At 38.3% G+C, this 22286-nt stretch overlaps 1 protein-coding gene and 1 non-coding gene across 2 annotated transcripts; both read right to left on the bottom strand.

Annotated features, from left to right (window-relative positions):
* Positions 1 to 6150: 6150 nt before the first annotated feature.
* On the bottom strand, positions 6151 to 6257 carry LOC131630328 (small nucleolar RNA R71). The gene has a single exon (XR_009292305.1). It is a non-coding gene; the product is annotated as a small nucleolar RNA R71 (small nucleolar RNA).
* Positions 6258 to 20362: 14105 nt separating this feature from the next.
* On the bottom strand, positions 20363 to 22041 carry LOC131630322 (uncharacterized). The gene is made up of 4 exons (XM_058901107.1): positions 21733 to 22041; positions 21142 to 21563; positions 20669 to 20814; positions 20363 to 20547 (listed from the first exon to the last, which is right to left on the bottom strand). The coding sequence occupies exons 1-4, from the start codon at positions 22039 to 22041 to the stop codon at positions 20363 to 20365; spliced, it is 1062 nt and encodes a 353-aa protein (XP_058757090.1).
* Between the last annotated feature and the right edge of the window lie 245 nt (positions 22042 to 22286).

The following is a 22286-nucleotide window of genomic DNA, read 5'->3' as shown; positions in this document are numbered from 1 at the left end:
GAAATATCCTCCCACGAAAAATGCCATTGGAGAACTTTAAAGCATTGGCCAACCAATCCCATAACTTCCGCACATAATCACAGTCGAAAAAGAGATGAGAAATTGTCTCCTCCGCCTTAAAGCAAAGGTTTCACATCGACGGGAACAAAAAATTTCTCTTCTTAAGCTGGTCATATGAAGCTAATTTACGGAGCAACAATATCCAAACCAAGAACAATTTAGATGGAGGAATGGACTTCGGCCAGATCCACCGCCACCAATCCGCCCCAACACCGCAAGCCCTCTTGAACTCATAAGCCTCCTTGAGCGTAAGCTCCCCCAAAACCAAACCCGTCCAAATTCTTTTATTCTGACGAAGATCGAAGGGAATATGACAATGAAGAATACAGACTTGTACGTCGTCCAGAATAAAGCCTAAAGCACTAGGAAAAAACCACTTCCTGTCAACAAAGAAGGAACTAACCATCAACTCATTAGAGACCGGTGTTGTACCCCCTCTAAATGCAACAGATTGCCACACCAAGAGTCAAACCAGAACCGGATAGATTTAATTAATTATTTAATTAAATTGATCGAGGATTTATTCATTGGAATTAGTTGAAGTCGAGGTTTATCGGTATTATTCTAAAGGCGTAATTGGATTAATATGTTGATTTGAGAAGTTAAGTTTATGGTCGGATTAATTAGTCGGAGAAATACAATTGCGAGTTGGTATTAATTAAGTTAAGGAGCAATTGTAGTTGGGGAATATTATTGGGAATAATATTCGTTATGTTATGTGATTATTCAATTATGTGTGTTATTTGGCTTAATTATGTAATTAGAGTAATATTATGAATTGGGCCTATATAGATTATGAGATTGGATTGTGGGTTAAGCCCAATAAAGAAAAGAAGGATAGTAAGAGTTAGGGTTTTAGAGATTAAACCTCATTACTCATTTTGTGGAAAAGAAGAGAAAGAAGAGAAATAAGAGAAAGAAGAGAAAGAAGAGAAAGAAGAGAAAGAAGAGAGGAAAAGGGAATGATATGGCATGAAGAGGAAGAGCTCCATTGAAGGAAGTGAAGCTTTTGCTAAGGTAAGGGTGGGGTTCTTACTCTCTAAGGGTTGGCATGATGATGTTTATGTTGGGTTAGATTGTATGTTATTCTCCATGGATGTGTGAGTTTGAAATTGTTAGGGTTTATGATAGAATCCATGAAATTGTGACATTAATCATGTTGTTGATGTTTGTATGAATGACCCAAGGTTAGAAACATGTGTAGGAACCTTCTATGTGTTCTAAAATTCGTTTCAATTGATGTATGGATTGTATATGGGTTAATGGGTGTTGTGTTGTATGAGGGGATTAGGGAAGAAAATGGTGAAATCTGAGTTTTCACGCAGCCTGGGTCGACCTATGCCGAACCTGAGTCGACCTAAACAGTCCAGAAGGCCAAAAATCTATTTTTCCTTCTGTTAGGTCGACCTAGAGGAGTTTTGAGCCGACCTAACTGAGTTTGCGTCGACCTAGAGGAGTTTTGAGTCGACCTAACTGAGCTTGCATTTGTAAAGACCATAACTTTTGATCCGTAACTCCGTTTTAGGCGCCGTTCGAAGCGTTGGAAAGCTAACGTAATGAACTATACCATGATGCAATAAAATGATCCATATGATATAGTTTCCTATTATGTTTATTAGGATTAAATGATGAACTATGTTGAGTTAACAAATGAAGTATGCTCCTTGCGATGAATTGACATAATTGTGTTGTAGTATAACTTGACGTATGTTTTCTTATGATGATACAATATTATTGAGATGATGATAAGTACCTTCCTTATGATGAATGAGATAATGATGTATGTGATGATATGCATGATTAACAAAGATGTTGTATGCTATATGCGATTAATTGTGCGTATTTGATATGTATGAGTCGACGAAGATGCCATGCGATGACTTAACAATATATATGATATTGAATATAACGTATTATGATGATTACTTGAATTAAGGAATATGTTGAATGTGTTGTTGTTGTTGTGCAATATAACAAATTGTTATTGTTATAACATGATGAATTGTTGTTATTGTTGTAACATGTTGGTGTTTGTTGTTGTTGTGCAATATGTTGAATTGTTATTGTTGCTATGACATAATGAATTTGTCGTTGTTGTTGTAGATCCTATGGTCACTATTGATAAGTTGTATTATGTTGATAAGAATTAAGTTGAATAGATGTTGTATGTCGATATGATGTGATTGAGATGTGGTAAATTACTATGATACGGTTATTGCCATAGAACCTTGGCATTGAGTTGATGTTGTTTAGTTGATGTGATTATGTTGTTTAAGTTGATTATGTTGTTCAAGTTGATTATGTCGTTTGAAGTTGATTAAATGGTTTAAGTTGTGTTTGTGGATGTGCATCATTTGAGTCGCATCCATTGCATTGTTTGAGACGGCCCTTGTGGCAAATGTTTGAGACGGCCCTTGTGGCAAATGTTTGAGACGGCCCTTGTGGCAAATGTTTAAGACGGCCCAATGGCAAACTGTTTGAGACGGGAGTTTTACTCCAATGGTACCACATGCATATGCATAAGTTTGAGTCACATTCGAGTCGCATTTGAATTGCATTTGAATTGTGTTTGGATTGTTGAGATGACGAGGTGTTTGTTGTGACGTGATAATGATACGTTTTTTGTGATGTATTTGATATCATACTTGTATATTTGAATATGTGATTAATGACATCGTTTCCGTTTTCGAAAGTTGTATTATATTGATAAGTTGTTTTGCGATGAAAATATGTTGTGAGATGTTATGTGATGTGAAGTGGTGAAATTATGTATGATCTATATCTCCTATATTATTTATCATGCATTCCTTTATATTGTAAGATATCTCACCCCTTTGCTGATATTTCCCCTACCATGGGAAATGGGCAGGTACTCAAGATTAGTCGTGGATGTCCGAGGTTGTCTATGTGAAGTCTTTATGTTGCTTTATGGCAAGTCGAGTTGGTGTCCATTGCTCTGATACGTAGCACTCGGGGGGATTAGTAGTTATTACTTGATTGTTGTATTCTATGACGATATTTGTGTTGAGTTGAATTGAAAGATGTCTATGAGTTGAAATTGGAAGTTATTGGATAAAGTTTTGTTTCCGAATGCTATGTATCTTTGTTGATTACAATATGAGTATGTTTGTTTGTTTAAGTCGAATTGTGACATCCCATCTTTGATGAATATTTTTAAATGCACTCTGATTTCCGATTATATTTACGGGGTAGATTTGGGGTGTTACAAATGCTTGAAACCATAATTGGCAAAATTCATACTTTTGCGTATTGGGCTTTGACTTTTGGTTTTCCCACATGATACCAAGCTTGTAAGAGGCCCATAAGTCAATCTTTACTTATTTTATGGTTTTATTTAAATTATTTTTTATTTTATTTATTTAAAATCAATTTAATACAAATAAAATCATAATTAAATGAAAGAATATTCTATGAATCATTCTCATTCACTTATTCAGATCCAAATCAATCTAAGGGCTAGAAAATGTGGGAAAAGTGCAAGAAATAGCATTGGGTCAAGAATAGAAAGTTTGTACATGAAAGATTCCAATCAAATTTTCTCATAAAAAAAATTGGATTTGACTTAATTCTTACTAAACAAGTTGACCTAAATCAATCCCCTATAAGTACTGAACCTAATCAGAAGTAAGGACACGATTTTGGCAGCCTCATGAACCCCCTTGATAACACGATTTTATATCGTATATTTAGCCTAAAAATCCATAGATATTTATAGCATTTTCCATTTATTATGTCAATTTATTATGATATTACGCGTGTATTTGCTTTGTTTCAGGTTTTACACTTCAATTCCGACTATTTGCGAAAAGGAAAGAAAATCGAGCTTAAATGACCAATATTTATGCTTAAAAGACGAAAAGGGTGCTGAAACTAAAGAGGGGTGCAATTAGGACCCAAAAGGCCCAAAAGAGACGAACCAGCCCACAAAGGAACAAAATTGTGTGGCCCAAACCTGCCCAGCAAGTGGAGACGCACGTCTCCACATCCTCCATGCCACGTCAGCAAAGGGAGACGCACGTCTCCATGTTCCTACATCTTCTCCACTTGAGACGCACGTCTCAAGTCACGTACCCAGTCTCCCTGAAGAACAGGAGACGCACGTCTCCAAGTCCCGGTCTGCAAAAAGTCCCGTTTTTCACGCAAAGCAACTGCAAAGCCTCACCTATAAATAGAGGCAGTCACTTCAGTCCAAACGGTCCGATTTCCTGCCAACGAAGTGCTGCCGAAATTGTACCGCGAACTGCTTTTCTTTATTCTGTCTTCATTTAACCGTCTATTTTCTCACAACGATTTCTACACTGGAAATTGTTGTGAACTTTTCATAGATCTAGCCTTACGTTAGATTTATCGCTTTATTTTCCTTGTTTTTATTTTCTGCCATTTAAATTCCGAAGAACGATCCAGCCAACCTGTGGTGGAAGTTCGAGTACTTCAAGATTCAATTCAATCCAGATTTATTTTAATTCAGGTTTTTTATTTACCGCCTTATTTATATTATTTATTTGCATGATATATCATATGCCATTTAATATGCTTATTATTATGAACCGAACCGATATATGTATGTTTAATCGTATTGATATGTCTGGCTAAAATACTAAAGGTGTCGGTATGTAAAGTAAGTTAACCGTAGGGGTCCGAAATAAATTGGCTTAAATTATGTTTTATTAATTATCACTTATTTTTGGTTTATATGTCTAGTTTAATTAGTAAGTCTTAAAACCAATAGAGCGAAAGTTTGAGGGATTAGGACGGTCAAAGGTTAAAATCAATAGAGCGAAAGTTTGAGATCTTTAACTGGATAGTAGACATAGGACATTAGTTTTAAGGATGGCGAAAGCGTATTAAAACTAATTGGAACTTATTTATTTTCAAAAATTGTTTTTACACTCGAGCGGGATGGCGAAAGCGTACGTTAGGGGTATTAGCTTGCTCCGAGTCAACAGAGCGAAAGTTTGAGATTAGGAGATTTAAATAGATAACAACCTCGTAAAATAGGCATTTTATTAATTACATTGTTTCCAAAAAGCTCTTCTAAAATCTAATGGGATGGCGAAAGCGTACATTAGGATTAGGACAGTAGTCTGACTCAACAGAGCGAAAGTTTGAGACGAGGATTTTTAATCAATTGGAATTAGTAAAGATTTTTAATTTAATTATGCAAAAGCCAATGGACCTTCGGATTACCTTTAGTTAAACGAAATACATACTGACACCTGTCTTTTATTATTACTCTTTATTTTCTCACAATCACTTTCCCTTAGGAACAATCGAAAATTTTAGTACTCCTAGCTTTACATAGTAACCTTAGATAACGGTAGATCGATTCATAGTCCCTGTGGATTCGATATCTTTTAAAACTACACGACACGACTGTGCACTTGCAGTTATCAGATTTATAGACACGTAAAGTCGCGATCAAGTTTTTGGCGCCGTTGCCGGGGACTATTTAAGTCGATATCGTAACTCACTGTTACACCGTAGAGACTAGGAAAATTCTTCCCTTTCTTTTTGAACGATTGTATGCCAAATACTCGTTCACAAGGAGGAGACTTAATACAACGAATTAACGAGATCGAACGTTTCATTAACGTTAAACGTCGAGCTCGCAACCTTCCCGAAGTAGCAGAAATTCCGATTAATCAGGAATTGAATTTTACTGATCAAATCAATCAAATCACCCCGAAGTTAGAGATGGCTGCTATTCGTCCTCTTAGAGACTACGCCGCTCCTTCGCGCGCTGAACCGCATTCAAGTATCGCACCACCTGCGATTGAAGCGAACAATTTCGAGCTGAAACCTTCACTGGTCCAAGCTGTTCAACAGAATCAATTCTCTGGAAGCCCTGTAGACGACCCCAATCTCCATTTATCCGTGTTCGTGCAATACGCCGACACTATCAAAGCCAACAACGTTAGTTCCGAAGCTATTCGATTACGCCTTTTCCCTTTCTCCTTGAGAGATAGAGCGAGAGCGTGGCTTCAATCCCTGCCTTCCAATTCCATAACTACGTGGGACGAATTGAAGAGAGTATTCTTAGCAAGATACTTTCCGCCTAGCAAAACTGCTATGCTTAGAGGTCAAATCAACGGATTTACCCAGAAAGATAACGAATCGCTTTTCGAAGCTTGGGAACGTTACAAGGACATGCTTAGAATATGTCCTCATCATGGACTCGAACCATGGCTGATCATCCATACCTTTTATGGTGGTCTCTTATATAACACTAAAATGACTATAGATGCCGCTGCTGGCGGAGCATTAATGGACAAACCCCATGATGAAGCATACAAACTCATAGAGAACATGGCACAAAACCATTACCAATGGGGAGGAGAACGCGCCGCTCTAGAGAAAGCCCAAACCAAAGGAGGAATGTACGAAATTAGTGGTATAGACCGCGTTAACGCTAAAGTAGACGCTTTAACTCAAAAGATCGAGAATTTGACCATCACTCCTTCAGCCACCGCTGCCGCTGTAGCACCTAACTGCGAGATTTGTGGATTGACTGGGCATGTAGTTGCTGAATGTCAACTCTTGACTGGAGTCCCATCTGATCAAGTAAATTACGCTCAAGGAAACCCTTATTCTAACACGTACAACCCTGGATGGAAAAACCACCCGAACTTTTCTTATAAGAACAACAATGCGTTGTACGCGCCTGGACAAGCACCTGCTGTACCACCTGGCTACCAAAAAGCGCCTGTAGCTGCTCAAAACACCCCTAGGAAGTCGAACCTAGAAATCATGATGGAGAACTTCATAGCTTCCCAACAACAAACCAATAAAGACTTCCTGAATCAAAACATCCACAATAGCGAGCAACTAAAACAACTATCGAACAAAGTAGATGCTTTAGCTACGCATAACAAAATGTTAGAAACTCAAATCTCACAAGTAGCTCAACAACAAGCACCTACTGCTGCCCCTGCTGGCACGTTTCCTGCTCAACCACAACCTAATCCTAAAGGACATGCGAACGCGATAACACTACGAAGTGGAACTAATTACGATGGACCCATAGATCCTAGAACCCAAAACGTACCCATGTCACAACAAGAGCCAAAGGAAACCCAAAAGAAAACAACCGACGAACAAACTGCTAAGACTGATGAGACCAATAACGAAGTGGAACCCGAAAAAGAGAAACCTTATGTTCCACCACCACCTTATAAGCCACCAATTCCTTACCCTCAAAGATTAGCTAAATCAAAAACCGAAGCGCAATTTAAAAGATTTGTAGAACTTCTGAAGCAATTAAACAAAACCATACCATTCACAGAAGCCATAACTGAGATGCCTTCGTACGCTAAGTTCTTAAAAGAAATCTTATCAAACAAAAAGAAACTCGAGGATAACGAAACTATAACACTTACCGCTGAATGTAGCGCTATCATCCAAAACAACATGCCTCCAAAACTGAAAGACCCTGGTAGTTTCTCTATACCCTGCGTAATTGGAAAAACCATCATAGAGAAAGCCTTGTGCGATTTAGGAGCTAGTGTTAGTTTGATGCCTCTTTCGACCTGTAAGAAACTCAATCTAGGTGAGCTTAAAGCAACAAGAATGTCTCTTCAACTAGCAGACCGTTCAGTTAAATATCCTGTAGGAATGTTAGAGAATATCCCTGTTCGTGTAGGTCAATTCTACATCCCAACTGACTTCATCATTATGGATATCCAAGAAGATTCTAACATCCCGATCATTTTAGGAAGACCATTTTTAGCGACCGCTGGTGCAATTATAGATGTAAAGCGAGGAAAGCTTACTTTCGAAGTAGGAGAAGAGAAAATAGAATTTATCCTTTCCCAATTCCTAAAAGCACCTTCTATAATTGACACATGTTGTTCTGCTGACATAATCGACGAGTGTGTCAAGGAAATAAAATCCGAACCAAATAAGGAAACCGAAACCCTAAGAATTCCTATGCCGCCAATTTTTGAAGATGACAACTGGCGTGAGGAATATCAAGATAACCACCTGAGTGAATGCTTAGCTTTAACCCCTGATCCTATACCTGGACCAAAGAAACCTGCTATAGAGCTGAAGACACTTCCTACCGATCTTAGATACGAATTTCTAGACGAAGAACTAAACCGACCAGTTATAGTGAACGCCAACTTAGGACGAACTGAGACTGAAAAATTACTTAATGTCCTAAGAAAATACCCTACCGCTTTAGGATACAACATATCAGATCTAAAAGGTATAAGCCCTTCTCTGTGTATGCACCGCATTATGCTCGAAGACGATAGTAAAACCTCTAGGGAACATCAAAGGCGAATAAATCCTATTATGAGCGATGTGGTTAAAAAGGAAATCCAAAAACTGCTAGAAGCTGGAATAATATATCCTATATCCGATAGTAAATGGGTTAGCCCCGTTCACGTCGTACCAAAGAAAGGAGGAGTCACTGTAATCACTAACGCAAAAGGAGAATCTGTAGCACAACGTACCCAAACTGGATGGAGGATGTGCATTGACTATAGGAAGCTAAATAAAGCTACCCGAAAAGACCATTTCCCTTTACCTTTCATAGATCAAATGCTCGAACGCCTAGCTAAACACTCACATTTTTGTTATCTGGATGGATACTCCGGATTTTTCCAAATTCCTATCCACCCTGACGACCAAGAGAAGACCACATTCACCTGTCCTTATGGTACATTCGCCTATAGACGAATGCCTTTTGGACTCTGCAATGCACCTGCGACCTTCCAAAGATGCATGATGGCAATATTTGCCGACTTCCTAGATGGGATAATGGAGGTCTTTATGGACGACTTCTCTGTCTGTGGAGGAAGTTTTGAAACATGTTTAGAAAACCTTGAAATGGTGCTTAGACGATGTGTAAGCGTAAACCTAGTCCTTAATTGGGAAAAATGCCATTTCATGGTGCGACAAGGAATTGTACTTGGACACATCGTATCAGATAGAGGAATCGAAGTAGATAAAGCAAAAATCGAAATTATCGAAAACCTTCAACCTCCCAAAACCGTTAGAGAAATAAGAAGTTTTCTGGGACATGCTGGTTTTTACCGACGCTTCATTAAAGATTTCTCTAAAATAACCAAACCCTTAACTGAACTACTCATGAAAGACGCCGAATTTGTTTTCACCGATAAATGCACTGAAGCATTTCAAACGCTTAAACAAGCATTGATCTCTGCGCCAATCATGCAACCTCCCGACTGGAATGAGCCTTTCGAAATAATGTGTGACGCAAGTGATTATGCTGTAGGAGCCGTTCTAGGACAAAGAAAGGATAAGAAACTACATGTCATATATTATGCGAGTAGAACCCTAGACGAAGCTCAGATGAATTATGCCACGACAGAAAAAGAATTATTAGCTGTCGTATTCGCATTAGACAAATTCCGTTCTTACCTGGTAGGAGCCAAAATAATCATATACACTGACCACGCCGCCATTAGGTACCTCCTAACCAAAAAGGACGCTAAACCAAGACTTTTGAGATGGATCTTGTTACTGCAAGAATTCGACCTAGAAATTAAAGATAAGAAAGGCACTGAAAATGTCGTAGCAGACCACCTCTCTCGATTGGAAAATCTGAAACCCGAACAAGTACCAATTGACGATGATTTCCCTTATGAAAGACTCATCGCCCAATTAGAAGCAAATGAATTCGAACCATACCGTCCAAACTCTGAAACCAACAAATTAGCTGAAATAGCTTTAGCCCGATCTGACGCACCTTGGTATGCAGATTTCGTAAATTACCTAGCTGCTGGTGTGCTTCTTCCTGATCTAAGCTACCAACAGAAGAAGAAATTCTTCCATGACCTAAAACATTACTATTGGGACGACCCACTCCTTTTCAAAAGAGGCCCCGATGGAATCTTTAGACGTTGTGTACCCGAGGAAGAGATAAGAAGCATAATAACACACTGTCATTCTGCACCGTGTGGAGGACACCATAGCACATCTAGAACCTGCGCCAAAATCCTTCAATCTGGACTTTTCTGGCCCAACCTGTGGAAAGACGTCTATTTTGCTGTACTAAGCTGTGATAGATGCCAACGAACTGGAAACATTTCAAGACGCGATGAAATGCCTCAAAAAGGCATTCTAGAAGTAGAAATATTTGACGTCTGGGGAATAGACTTCATGGGACCGTTTCCGTCATCGTTTGGAAATCAATATATACTCGTAGCCGTCGATTACGTTTCAAAATGGATAGAAGCTATCGCTTCTCCTACAAACGATACACGAGTAGTTATTAAACTTTTCAAAAACGTCATCTTTCCTAGGTTCGGTGTGCCAAGATTGGTAATTAGCGATGGTGGTTCCCATTTCATTTCAAGAATACTTGAGAAACTCCTTCGAAAATATGGAGTAAATCATCGAATAGCCACACCATATCATCCACAAACAAGCGGTCAAGTAGAAGTATCTAACCGCGAAATAAAACAAATATTGGAGAAAACTGTTGCTATATCGAGGAAAGATTGGTCAACCAAGCTAAATGAAGCTTTATGGGCTTATAGAACAGCTTTCAAAACTCCAATAGGAACTACACCATTCAAACTCGTTTATGGAAAATCATGCCACCTACCAGTAGAGTTAGAACATAAAGCCTATTGGGCCATTAAGAACTTAAACCTAAACTACACTGCCGCTGGTGAGAAACGACTTCTAGACATAAACGAATTAGAAGAACTTAGACAAGACGCTTACGAAAACGCCAAAATCTATAAAGAGCGAACGAAAAAATGGCACGACAAGCGTATATCTAGGAAAAATTTTAGCATAGGCGATAAAGTGCTCTTATTTAATTCTAGACTAAAATTATTTCCTGGTAAGTTACGATCTAGATGGTCTGGCCCTTTCGAAATAACTAACATATTTCCGAGTGGAGCGATAGAAATCAAAGGAGAAACCGTCAAACCTTTTGTCGTAAATGGGCAACGTCTTAAGTATTACCATCATCTCGAATACGATGAAAACATCGAAGTTTTTAAACTTGACGAACTGCCCGCTTTTTTCGAAAAAATAGTTTTCTATTTTTAAATCGTCGAGCTTACGACATTAAACAAAGCGCTTGGTGGGAGACAACCCACATTTGTTTATTCTTCTATTTTATTTTATTAAAACTTTAATTTTTTCTATTTTTTTTATTATTTTTATTTTTCATTTTTTAAACTTTATTCTATTTTTAATTTTAATTTTAATCATTTTTGATTTTTCATACATCTTATAATAATTATTATAATTATAACTACTATCTTGATTTGAGAAAATATTTCCGTTATAATTATATCTATTATTATAACTTGTTACCTAAGCTAAATTTTAACTTTTTTATTTTTTTTAAATTAACACTAGCCTAATTCTAACTTATCCTAATATTTTCAACTTCTAGGTTTTTCATTTAATTACTAACTACGATGCAAGAAGTTGACAATATGGAAGTTGTGTTCCGTGGTAGAGGACAAGAAGCAAGATTTAACAAGCTGGCTGAAAGACACATGGAATTGACTTGCTATCCTCACCAACCAACTATGGTGAAGCTTGGTATCGAAGAAAGCATCCTACACCTGCTTAACCAAATCGGTTGGACTGGTTCTCACTTGTTCCGCAAGTTTAGCCCTTATAGGAAGCTCACTCTGGAATTCTTGAGCTCCCTGACCTATCTTCCAAACTGTGGACAAGGACTGAAAAAAGGAGTTATTCTCTTTAGACTCTTTGGTATGGAGTTTAATTTCTGCATCCGAGATTTTGCTGAAATGTTAGAACTACCTCATGGACCTGATGCATACGCCCAAGTAGCTGAAGAAAATCTTCCATACTGGGAGTTGGAAAAATACTGGGGCAAGATCACTGGAAACGACAACCCTGAAGAGAATGAATTTCAATCTGAGAACATCCACAATCCTGCTTTCCGCTACTTTCACAAGATCCTTGCTCACTATATTTTTGGCAAACCAGATAATGTCACTAAAGTAACTAGAGAAGAGTTGTTCATCATGTTTTGTACATCTCAGAATCGCCCGGTCAATGCCATCGCATTCATGCTAACAAACTTCGAGCGCATCACGCAAGACGAAGTTTCACCCATTAGGATTGGCGGATTTGTCACTATGATCGCTAATGCCATAGGAATGAGAGTGCCTTTGCTTAGATTGACACCTTTTGGTACCCATACCTCTATGGACATCAATTTCTGCTTTAATCGAGGTATCATCGGTAATCTTGGACCTGATCGTTTTGAATTGCTCATTGATAACAAAGTTTGGTATCAGTTCACCTTACCGAATCCTAGGACAAGTGTGCACAACCCTACCAACTGGCTTTACTATGGTCAGATTCCTGAGAGAGAGCCATCACCTGAGACTCCTCAAGCTTATGAACATTTTGATGAGGAAATGCCTGCATCTGAATCTGAACCTGAAACACCTCCTGGTTATTATGAACCTCTTCCTGTTGATGAACCCATTCCTGATTATGAACCTCTTCCTATTGACGAGCCTGTATCTGAGTATGAACCTGAAACTCGTTCTGAAGATTCCGTTGAAGATCACACTGTTGATATGACTGATGTCGAGGTCGAGCAACAACAACCCGCTACATCTACCGCTTCGGTGAATCAAAGAATGCCTAATCTGAATACGCACGAACAAGCAATCAATGCGCTACAACAAGATGTACAACATGTGCGCAACGAGCTTCACACTTTGCAAATGCATTTCTTCGATTTCATCGACACCGTCAATGCTCAGTTCGACGAAGTTTTCAAACACATTCAGTCTAATCAGAACAACAATAGACGTGGCTAGATGTTACCGTATTAGATTATTAGATTTTTATTTCTAGTTTTAGTAATTTCTATTCTTAGTTTAGATTTACATTTTTCTGCACTTTTCCATTCTGCTATTGTTAACACTCAGTACTGGTTTAATTTTAAATGCAATATTTTATTCACTACTGCTGCTGTGTTATAATATTCTGCTGCTGTGTTATAATATTCTGCTGCTGTGTTATAATACACTGCTATTAACTGCTATATATATTTGCCTGGCTATCACTCTTTGCTGTTAATAGTATTAAAATAAGACATTGTTCTGAACTGATGGACACTTTTTGCTGTTAATGGTATCAGTCAGCACTGTCTGGTCACCTGCATGCGTGACCCACTTGTCTGCCACAGGAGACGCCCGTCTCCATCTGTGTGGGACCAGTTGGGACGAAACAAGGGACAGGAGACGCACGTCTCCATGCTCTGCCCCAGCAGACTGGCTGCCTGAGACGCACGTCTCCCAAGGCTAGCAGTCTGCATTTGACCACGCAGACCATTCCTCTCTCCCTCTTGAATTTTGAATTTGAATTTCAAAATTCATTCTCTTCATTCTTCCCCTCTTTATTCCATTTAAACTCCATTAACCTCATTCATCCTCCATCATTCACCTCTTAAACTCCATTCATTTCCCATTTCTCTATTCTATTCAAAAATTCAAACACCACCATTAATCCATATTTAATTTACCATTTTCAAACCTCACTATAAAACCACACCACCACCACTCTTATTCTTCACAACCTTCATACCATTTCTTTTCTACCATTCTAATACCATCTTTATTTTTCATCTTCAAACTCATCATGCCTCCACGTTCAATCATCCGTAGTGTGCGTCCTGAGAGACCACCCCCTAACCTTAACAATATTATATTCCGCGAAGACGACAATGATGCTCAAAGAACCAAATACCTCGCTTTCTACGAACGTTCGGTTGTTCCCACAAAATTTGTGAACACCGAATGTCTAGAAACTCTAGGCCTCATTGATGGTGTTACCCGTTTACTCACTAAATCTAGCCTACACCATCTCTGTACCGAACTCGTACCCACTTATGAGCCGCTCGTCTTAGAATTCTTGAGTTCTTTCAGTTACGACACTCCTTCTGATCAACCACTCTCAACCGGTAGCATCCAATTTAGGATGTTCAACCGTGAATATACACTGGATCAAGAAGTTGTGGCTACGTACTTGAATTTCAATACATCACCGAATGCTCTCCGCAATATCTTTCAAGAACTCAATGGTCGTTCATGGGAACAACATGCCTTCGACCTATGGTTTCACCTCACTGGCGAAGTTCAAACTGGTTGGAGGGCCCTACATGCTTCTCACATTCAAAACCCCGCTATACGTTATTTTCAACGTGTTTTGGGGCATACTATTTTTGCGCGATCCAACAACCACAAGGTAAATCAACATGAACTATTCTTCCTTTACTGTGCGCTAAACAACATCCGTTTTAATGCCGCACCGTTTATGCTCCAACACATCCAAGGCTGTGTCAACGCCCCCGCTACAAATCCCTTTTTGTTTGGCGGAATTATTACTTCCTTGGCCTGTGCTTTAGGTCTTGGTGACGAGCTCCTTTCACTCTCTCATCTCATGATGCCTGCTCAATCACTTGACCTCACCTATTGTCGTGACTCCCACTTGGTTTCACCACGCCATGATGGCCGATACACCTTGGTCGTCAACAAAGTTCTGATTCCTTATGTCATCCTTCCATGTCCTGAAAGAATCAACATCCGTTATGTTCAGCGTTGGAGGCTTATTGAAGACAATCCTCAAGATAACCAACCTGATCATCCTAATGAACCTATGGATGCAAATGAAGAAGAGCTCAACCAAGGACAAGCTGATGTCAACCAACCTCCTCCAAACAACCCTCCGCCTATCACTCTTGAAGCCATGTATGCTGCTATTCAACGCCAAGATCAACTCGTTCAAGCTATGCAGACAAACCAAACTGAAACAATTAGGCTCATCCGAGAGATGCAACAGGAGCACCGTGACTATGCTATTAGGAACGAAAGTCAATACGCTGAAATTGCCACATATTTGCATGATCTTGACATTCGTGTTAATGACTCTCCTGATAGACGTCGCCGTGTTCGTACAAGAGGCGCGAGCAGTTCTCGAAACCGCAACAATGAGGAGTAGTTCTTATGCACTGAGGACATTGCATCATCTAAGTCTGGGGGAGTCGTATTATTTATATTTCCTTTAGTTTTATTTCCCTTCAGTTTATTTCCCTTCCTTGTAATGTTTTTCTAATTCAATAAAGAATATTTATGGAATTTAAGTCTTATATGTATAATTCCGTAGTTATTTCAATTTCTTCCATTTTCTTGAGCCATAACAAAAATTTTTGCTCCTAAACGATAAACGCAAACCCCACACGTTCAAGAAATACGAAGCTACTCAATCACTCAACGAACCGAAACTGAATTAATCAATATCCTTATTGTCGCAACACTCTAAAACCCCCGAGTATACATAACCGATTTGAATACCCGTTATACCAAAACCATCGACTTTAAGTTTTGAAATAACCCTTAGTAGTTTATTCTAGCAGTCGGCACCGTCTTAGATACAAATTACGCAGAGAGTCGATGAATATAAGTGTATGATCCTCATAATAATTATGTGTTCAGCTATAAGAAGAAATGTGCCTACTAAGTAAGGTGATCCTCACAAGATCATTTAACCTAACGGTCGCAAATCTCATATACAAAGAATTTAAAAACTCACTGTCGATTGGTTCAGAAGTCATCTGGTAATGAACTTGGTAGGAAGGACTATTGTCCGATTCCCCACAATCTACAAGTGAATGCTAAGGAGTATACCACATATTGTGCCAGAACTCCATGAGAAGGATCATAGTCACTAACCGACTACTCTGCTACGTGCGTGTCAAGATAATGGGCTTAATGTGATTGCGCGCGAATGAAAAGGGTGAAACATGATGACAAGTCAAATAGGTCGAGCTATAATGGCATGATTCGGATTGGTATGCATACTGGGAGTTGTTTAGTGTTGTTACTATAGGTTTATTGCTAAGATTCGTTACTTCCGAATAAGAACACTATGTAGCTAAGTATGACTGAACGACGTGGTGGAAGTGTGTTTCATTTATCTTTATCTTCTTATTTTGCTTGAGGACAAGCAAAGGTTCAAGTCTGGGGGAATTTGATAACACGATTTTATATCGTATATTTAGCCTAAAAATCCATAGATATTTATAGCATTTTCCATTTATTATGTCAATTTATTATGATATTACGCGTGTATTTGCTTTGTTTCAGGTTTTACACTTCAATTCCGACTATTTGCGAAAAGGAAAGAAAATCGAGCTTAAATGACCAATATTTATGCTTAAAAGACGAAAAGGGTGCTGAAACTAAAGAGGGGTGCAATTAGGACCCAAAAGGCCCAAAAGAGACGAACCAGCCCACAAAGGAACAAAATTGCGTGGCCCAAACCTGCCCAGCAAGTGGAGACGCACGTCTCCACATCCTCCATGCCACGTCAGCAAAGGGAGACGCACGTCTCCATGTTCCTACATCTTCTCCACTTGAGACGCACGTCTCAAGTCACGTACCCAGTCTCCCTGAAGAACAGGAGACGCACGTCTCCAAGTCCCGGTCTGCAAAAAGTCCCGTTTTTCACGCAAAGCAACTGCAAAGCCTCACCTATAAATAGAGGCAGTCACTTCAGTCCAAACGGTCCGATTTCCTGCCAACGAAGTGCTGCCGAAATTGTACCGCGAACTGCTTTTCTTTATTCTGTCTTCATTTAACCGTCTATTTTCTCACAACGATTTCTACACTGGAAATTGTTGTGAACTTTTCATAGATCTAGCCTTACGTTAGATTTATCGCTTTATTTTCCTTGTTTTTATTTTCTGCCATTTAAATTCCGAAGAACGATCCAGCCAACCTGTGGTGGAAGTTCGAGTACTTCAAGATTCAATTCAATCCAGATTTATTTTAATTCAGGTTTTTTATTTACCGCCTTATTTATATTATTTATTTGCATGATATATCATATGCCATTTAATATGCTTATTATTATGAACCGAACCGATATATGTATGTTTAATCGTATTGATATGTCTGGCTAAAATACTAAAGGTGTCGGTATGTAAAGTAAGTTAACCGTAGGGGTCCGAAATAAATTGGCTTAAATTATGTTTTATTAATTATCACTTATTTTTGGTTTATATGTCTAGTTTAATTAGTAAGTCTTAAAACCAATAGAGCGAAAGTTTGAGGGATTAGGACGGTCAAAGGTTAAAATCAATAGAGCGAAAGTTTGAGATCTTTAACTGGATAGTAGACATAGGACATTAGTTTTAAGGATGGCGAAAGCGTATTAAAACTAATTGGAACTTATTTATTTTCAAAAATTGTTTTTACACTCGAGCGGGATGGCGAAAGCGTACGTTAGGGGTATTAGCTTGCTCCGAGTCAACAGAGCGAAAGTTTGAGATTAGGAGATTTAAATAGATAACAACCTCGTAAAATAGGCATTTTATTAATTACATTGTTTCCAAAAAGCTCTTCTAAAATCTAATGGGATGGCGAAAGCGTACATTAGGATTAGGACAGTAGTCTGACTCAACAGAGCGAAAATTTGAGACGAGGATTTTTAATCAATTGGAATTAGTAAAGATTTTTAATTTAATTATGCAAAAGCCAATGGACCTTCGGATTACCTTTAGTTAAACGAAATACATACTGACACCTGTCTTTTATTATTACTCTTTATTTTCTCACAATCACTTTCCCTTAGGAACAATCGAAAATTTTAGTACTCCTAGCTTTACATAGTAACCTTAGATAACGGTAGATCGATTCATAGTCCCTGTGGATTCGATATCTTTTAAAACTACACGACACGACTGTGCACTTGCAGTTATCAGATTTATAGACACGTAAAGTCGCGATCACCCCTCAAGAGCAAAAAAACCGTGGCCTTCAAGGAGTTTGCAAACCAAGACTTCAACCAATTCAAGCCTTTCTAAGGACTCCAATAGCTTTATCGATTCTCTATGAAGGATTCCAGACCATCTTCTTCCATCAACACGACCTGAAACATTAAATCACGATCATACTTGGACCATATTTTTTTCAGATTCGATCTCATTCATACATGCAATTGTAATATGATTTGATTATATATTTGTGTTTGTTATGATGTTTTGATGCTATTTGGATAGTTTGATTGAAGTTTTGGGACAGGATGAAGGTTTCACCATGGCTAGGGTTTTAGAGCTCCAAAACAGGGTTTCTTGTTACAGGCACAATTGGACGAAACCAATGATACCATTGCATTCAGGAGAAAACTTAGAGCCAGACTAGACTTTCCCATTAATTTTCATTGCATATTTTGTAGTTTTGAAATGTGCAGGTCTTGTAGCTACGCTTCTTCCGTAGGTAAAAGCTTATAGCCACGGAACAAAACCGTAGCTAAAAACCTGGTTATTTGCAAGGAAAGAGACGAGGGCTAGCACGCGCTTTTCCAGATTTGAATTCTAATTTTATTTTATTTTGAATCACGTGCATTATTTGTCAGCTACAGGTACACAACCCAGTGGTGAAACAGCGCGTCCAAAGGGTTCTATACGCAAGGGCACGAGTTCCATCCTTGCCTCTTGCGTTTATTTTTCCTAAATTTCCTTTGCTTGCATTTGATTGCAGATTAGATGCGTGTGACTCACTCACGTCCATGATATGCCATCATGCCACTGCCATTGGATCTCTATAAGCTCAGATCCAAGAGTCCTAGGAATGCTTCCACATGGTGCACCCTTAGAGGGCCATCACACCTGATTCCAGCGCCTTTTTTCTTTCTCTCTTCCTTATTTTTATTCCTCTAACTTATTTAAGTTACATCTTAATTAAAGATAACCAATCAAAAACCCCAGAAATAACTAATAGCCATTGGCCAAAATTTTTTATAATTAGATTTAGGTTTTTTAGCCAATTTAATTAATTAGGTAATTAAGGTTTTTAGCTAAGAAAATTAATTTAATTTGCTCGATTAGGTTTTCTAGCCAATTATTAATTAATTAGGTTTTAACCAATAATCAATTAATTATTTTAGAATTAGGGTTTAATTAATTAAAATTAATTTAGACTTTTAAATTTGGAGTAAGTAACATTAATTAGGTTTCTACCTTTCAACCCTAATTCTCTTAATCCTAATTCCATTCCTCTCTCATCCTCCATTATTTTCTCGATGATTCGATTTATCCGCTATCTTATTATTCACACTTTCTTTTGTACATATAATTGTAACTGCTAAGGGATGTAATAGTTTTAATCTAGGACTTTACTTTTCCGCACTTCCCAAATTTTGGTTATGTACCCCCTATTTCGAAGCCTTGTAATAGCTTAGGATCTTTAATTTATGCTTTTACATTCCGTACCACTTAAATGCTTAGATGTATGCTAATTATGGTGTGTATGGCAAGATAAAGTAACTCAATCGTTAGCTCACTAACTTCAAGATTAAATATCTGAAACAAACACACTCTTGTTCGCACACTCACCTTTAAGGTAACCCTCTCTTGTTGCCTTTCGATACATGTTCAAGTCCCTCGAACCTAGGGATGTATTAGCAAGGTTGCCTCCGATTAATATCATCATAGTCCCTTCAATATAAAGATCATATTCCCCTCGATGAACCTTCGATGTTTCCTACGAAATATGATATGGTCCTTCGAGTTGCCTACAAAAATGATGATAGTCCCTTCGAACGCTAAGATATCCTTACAAGTTACCTTCTATGACCATTCGACGACCCTTTGATGACTTTTCACATCCAATGAAAGGACTTCCCACTAACTAATGGTGTGGATAGTCTCTTTCACTCAAGGAAATACTTTAAGAACAATAAAGACCTTACGAACTTAGGGTAGGTAACTATTGATTGCTTGCTCAACTCAAAACATTCAAAAATGCTTTTCACGCCTTTCATTTCAAAACACTTTCAAAGACTACACTTTGTATACATTCACATGAGAATCATTACAAAGTTAAAGTTCTTTTACAAAAATATTTTTCTATACACACACTACACTCTTTCAAAAAAAATCAAACAAAGACAAGTGAGCTAAGCAATTAAGAGCCCATGGATAACCATGGATACAAATGGTGCTAATACATTCCCTTTGTATAACCAACTCCCCTAACTTAATTATTTGCAAAAGGTCTTTCCTGTTCTTTGATACCTTTCTTAATTGGATAAAATAAAAGTCGGTGGCGACTCTTGCTAACCGCAACATTGTTTTGCGAAATATAAAACAAAGTCAGTTCTCCCACTGTATTACAAGGTCAAGCAGAGATCTAATACCAAGCCCACCTTCAGAATATGGTTTACAAATGTGTTCCCAAGCAACAGTAACAATCATGCTCTTGGAAACCTCGCCGCTCCAAATAAAATTACGGGTTGCACGCTAAATAACACTCATATACGAAACAGGCCAATCGTATATGGACATAGAGTGTATCACCATACTTTGAATCAAAGATTTAACTAACTCCACTCTACCCGCAAAATAAAGAAGAGCACTTTTCCACGAAGCAAACTTAAGAATAATTTTATCGGCATTAGGAAGGAGATACTTGGCCCAATGCTTACCTTTAAAGATAGGAACTCTGAGATAAATAAGAGGAAAATTCCTAATGGTGAAGCCATACATAACCGAAAGAATGTTCAGCCGAGATTGCAACATTGCACCACCAAAAAATAGAAGACTTACTGCAGTTAACTGACTGACCAGAAGCTGCCTCATAAGCCTTAAAAACCTTAATCAGAGACTTGATATTTGCAACACTACCTTTACAAAAGATCAGCACATCGTCGGTGTAAAATAAATGAGGAGGAACCTGAATTTGGTTAGGCCCCCTGATCAAAGAAAGAGATCCGTCTAGCACCAGCTTACTAAAAGCGGAGATAAAGGGTCGCCTTACCGCACCCCCTACTACAATTAAAGAAACCATGGAGCGCGCCATTGACCGAGATAGAAATCCAACCAACTGCAAAATGCATTCAATCCACTGACAGAACTTAGCATTGAATCCAACTCGAATTAAAACCTGAAGAAGAAAATTCCAATTTAACGTGTCGAAAGCCTTCGAAATATCCAACTCTAGCGCAACGTTCCCACACCAAGACTTTAAGTCAAGCATTTTAAACGCCTGTGAATCTAACGCAATACAATCTTTAATTTACCTTCCTGGAATAAAGCCTCTTTGTTCTTGAGAAACTAACTGTGGCATAATAGCTGCAAGTCTAACAGCAATGATCTTTGAAATTATCTTAAACTTGAAATTAGAAAACACAATAGGCCGAAATAGATCTAGAGAATCCGTATTAACCACCTTTGGAATAAGCACTAACACATTCACATTAAAATCGTGAGGAAGCCACCCATTAGAGAAAAGTTGAATAACCACCGCCGCAATATCATGTTGGATAATCTCCCAATAGGTTTGATAGAACGACGCGCTGAAACCATCCGACCTAAGAGCACTATCTTCGTTAAGAGAAAAAACCGCAGCTTTAATTTCAACCAAAGAGGGAAGGATAGTGAGCATTTTGTTCATATCTTCATTAACCATATAGGGAATGCTTTTAGAGACCATAGAACAATCCTGCAAAATAGAAACGTTAGTAGCAAAATAATTCTTGAAATAGTCCACCGTATGCGAGGAAATTTGAACTGGATATGTCAAAAACTCCCCCTAACTCTACGACTGGAGATTGGCTTGAACGCATTACGGATTTTAGCTAAACGATGAAAGAAGGTTGTGTTCTGATCACCCTCAATATTAATCCTCGATTTTTCCTTCCAAAATCTTTCCTCCATGTCAGAACTAGAGATAACTGGTCGTGAGCTTCTTTTTCCAACTTGTTAAAGTTTCCATCAGCCCCTTCCGGATAGGACTGAATCCGGTTCAACTCTTCTTCAACTTTCAACACGTTCTCTGTCACATTACCGAAACAGGAATGATTCCAAACTCTGAGCTCCTTCTTTAAGATTATTAGCTTCTCGTCAATAACCTCAAGAGGACAACCCGACACCTTAAGATTCCAACAGTCCGAAATTAATTTCTCGCAACATTTGTGCATCGTCCAAGATTTCAAGAACCGAAATTGCGAAGCCACTTTAGTAGAATAAATAGAGAACTCAAACAAGAAAGTGATATGAACGCAACTTTGTAAGGGTATAAAAATCATTACCGACACAGAGATCCAACCAATCTTGATTGACAATGACCCTATCTAACCTTCTCTCAATTAGAAAAGGAGGAGACCTTTTACTGGACCAAGTGAAAAAATATCCTTTGTGTGGTGTCGTTTTTTATTTACCTCCC

Source organism: Vicia villosa, unplaced genomic scaffold, assembly GCF_029867415.1.
Source record: "Vicia villosa cultivar HV-30 ecotype Madison, WI unplaced genomic scaffold, Vvil1.0 ctg.000672F_1_1, whole genome shotgun sequence".
NCBI classification, from domain to species: Eukaryota; Viridiplantae; Streptophyta; class Magnoliopsida; order Fabales; family Fabaceae; genus Vicia; species Vicia villosa.
This window is presented reverse-complemented; position numbering and strand designations above follow the sequence as displayed.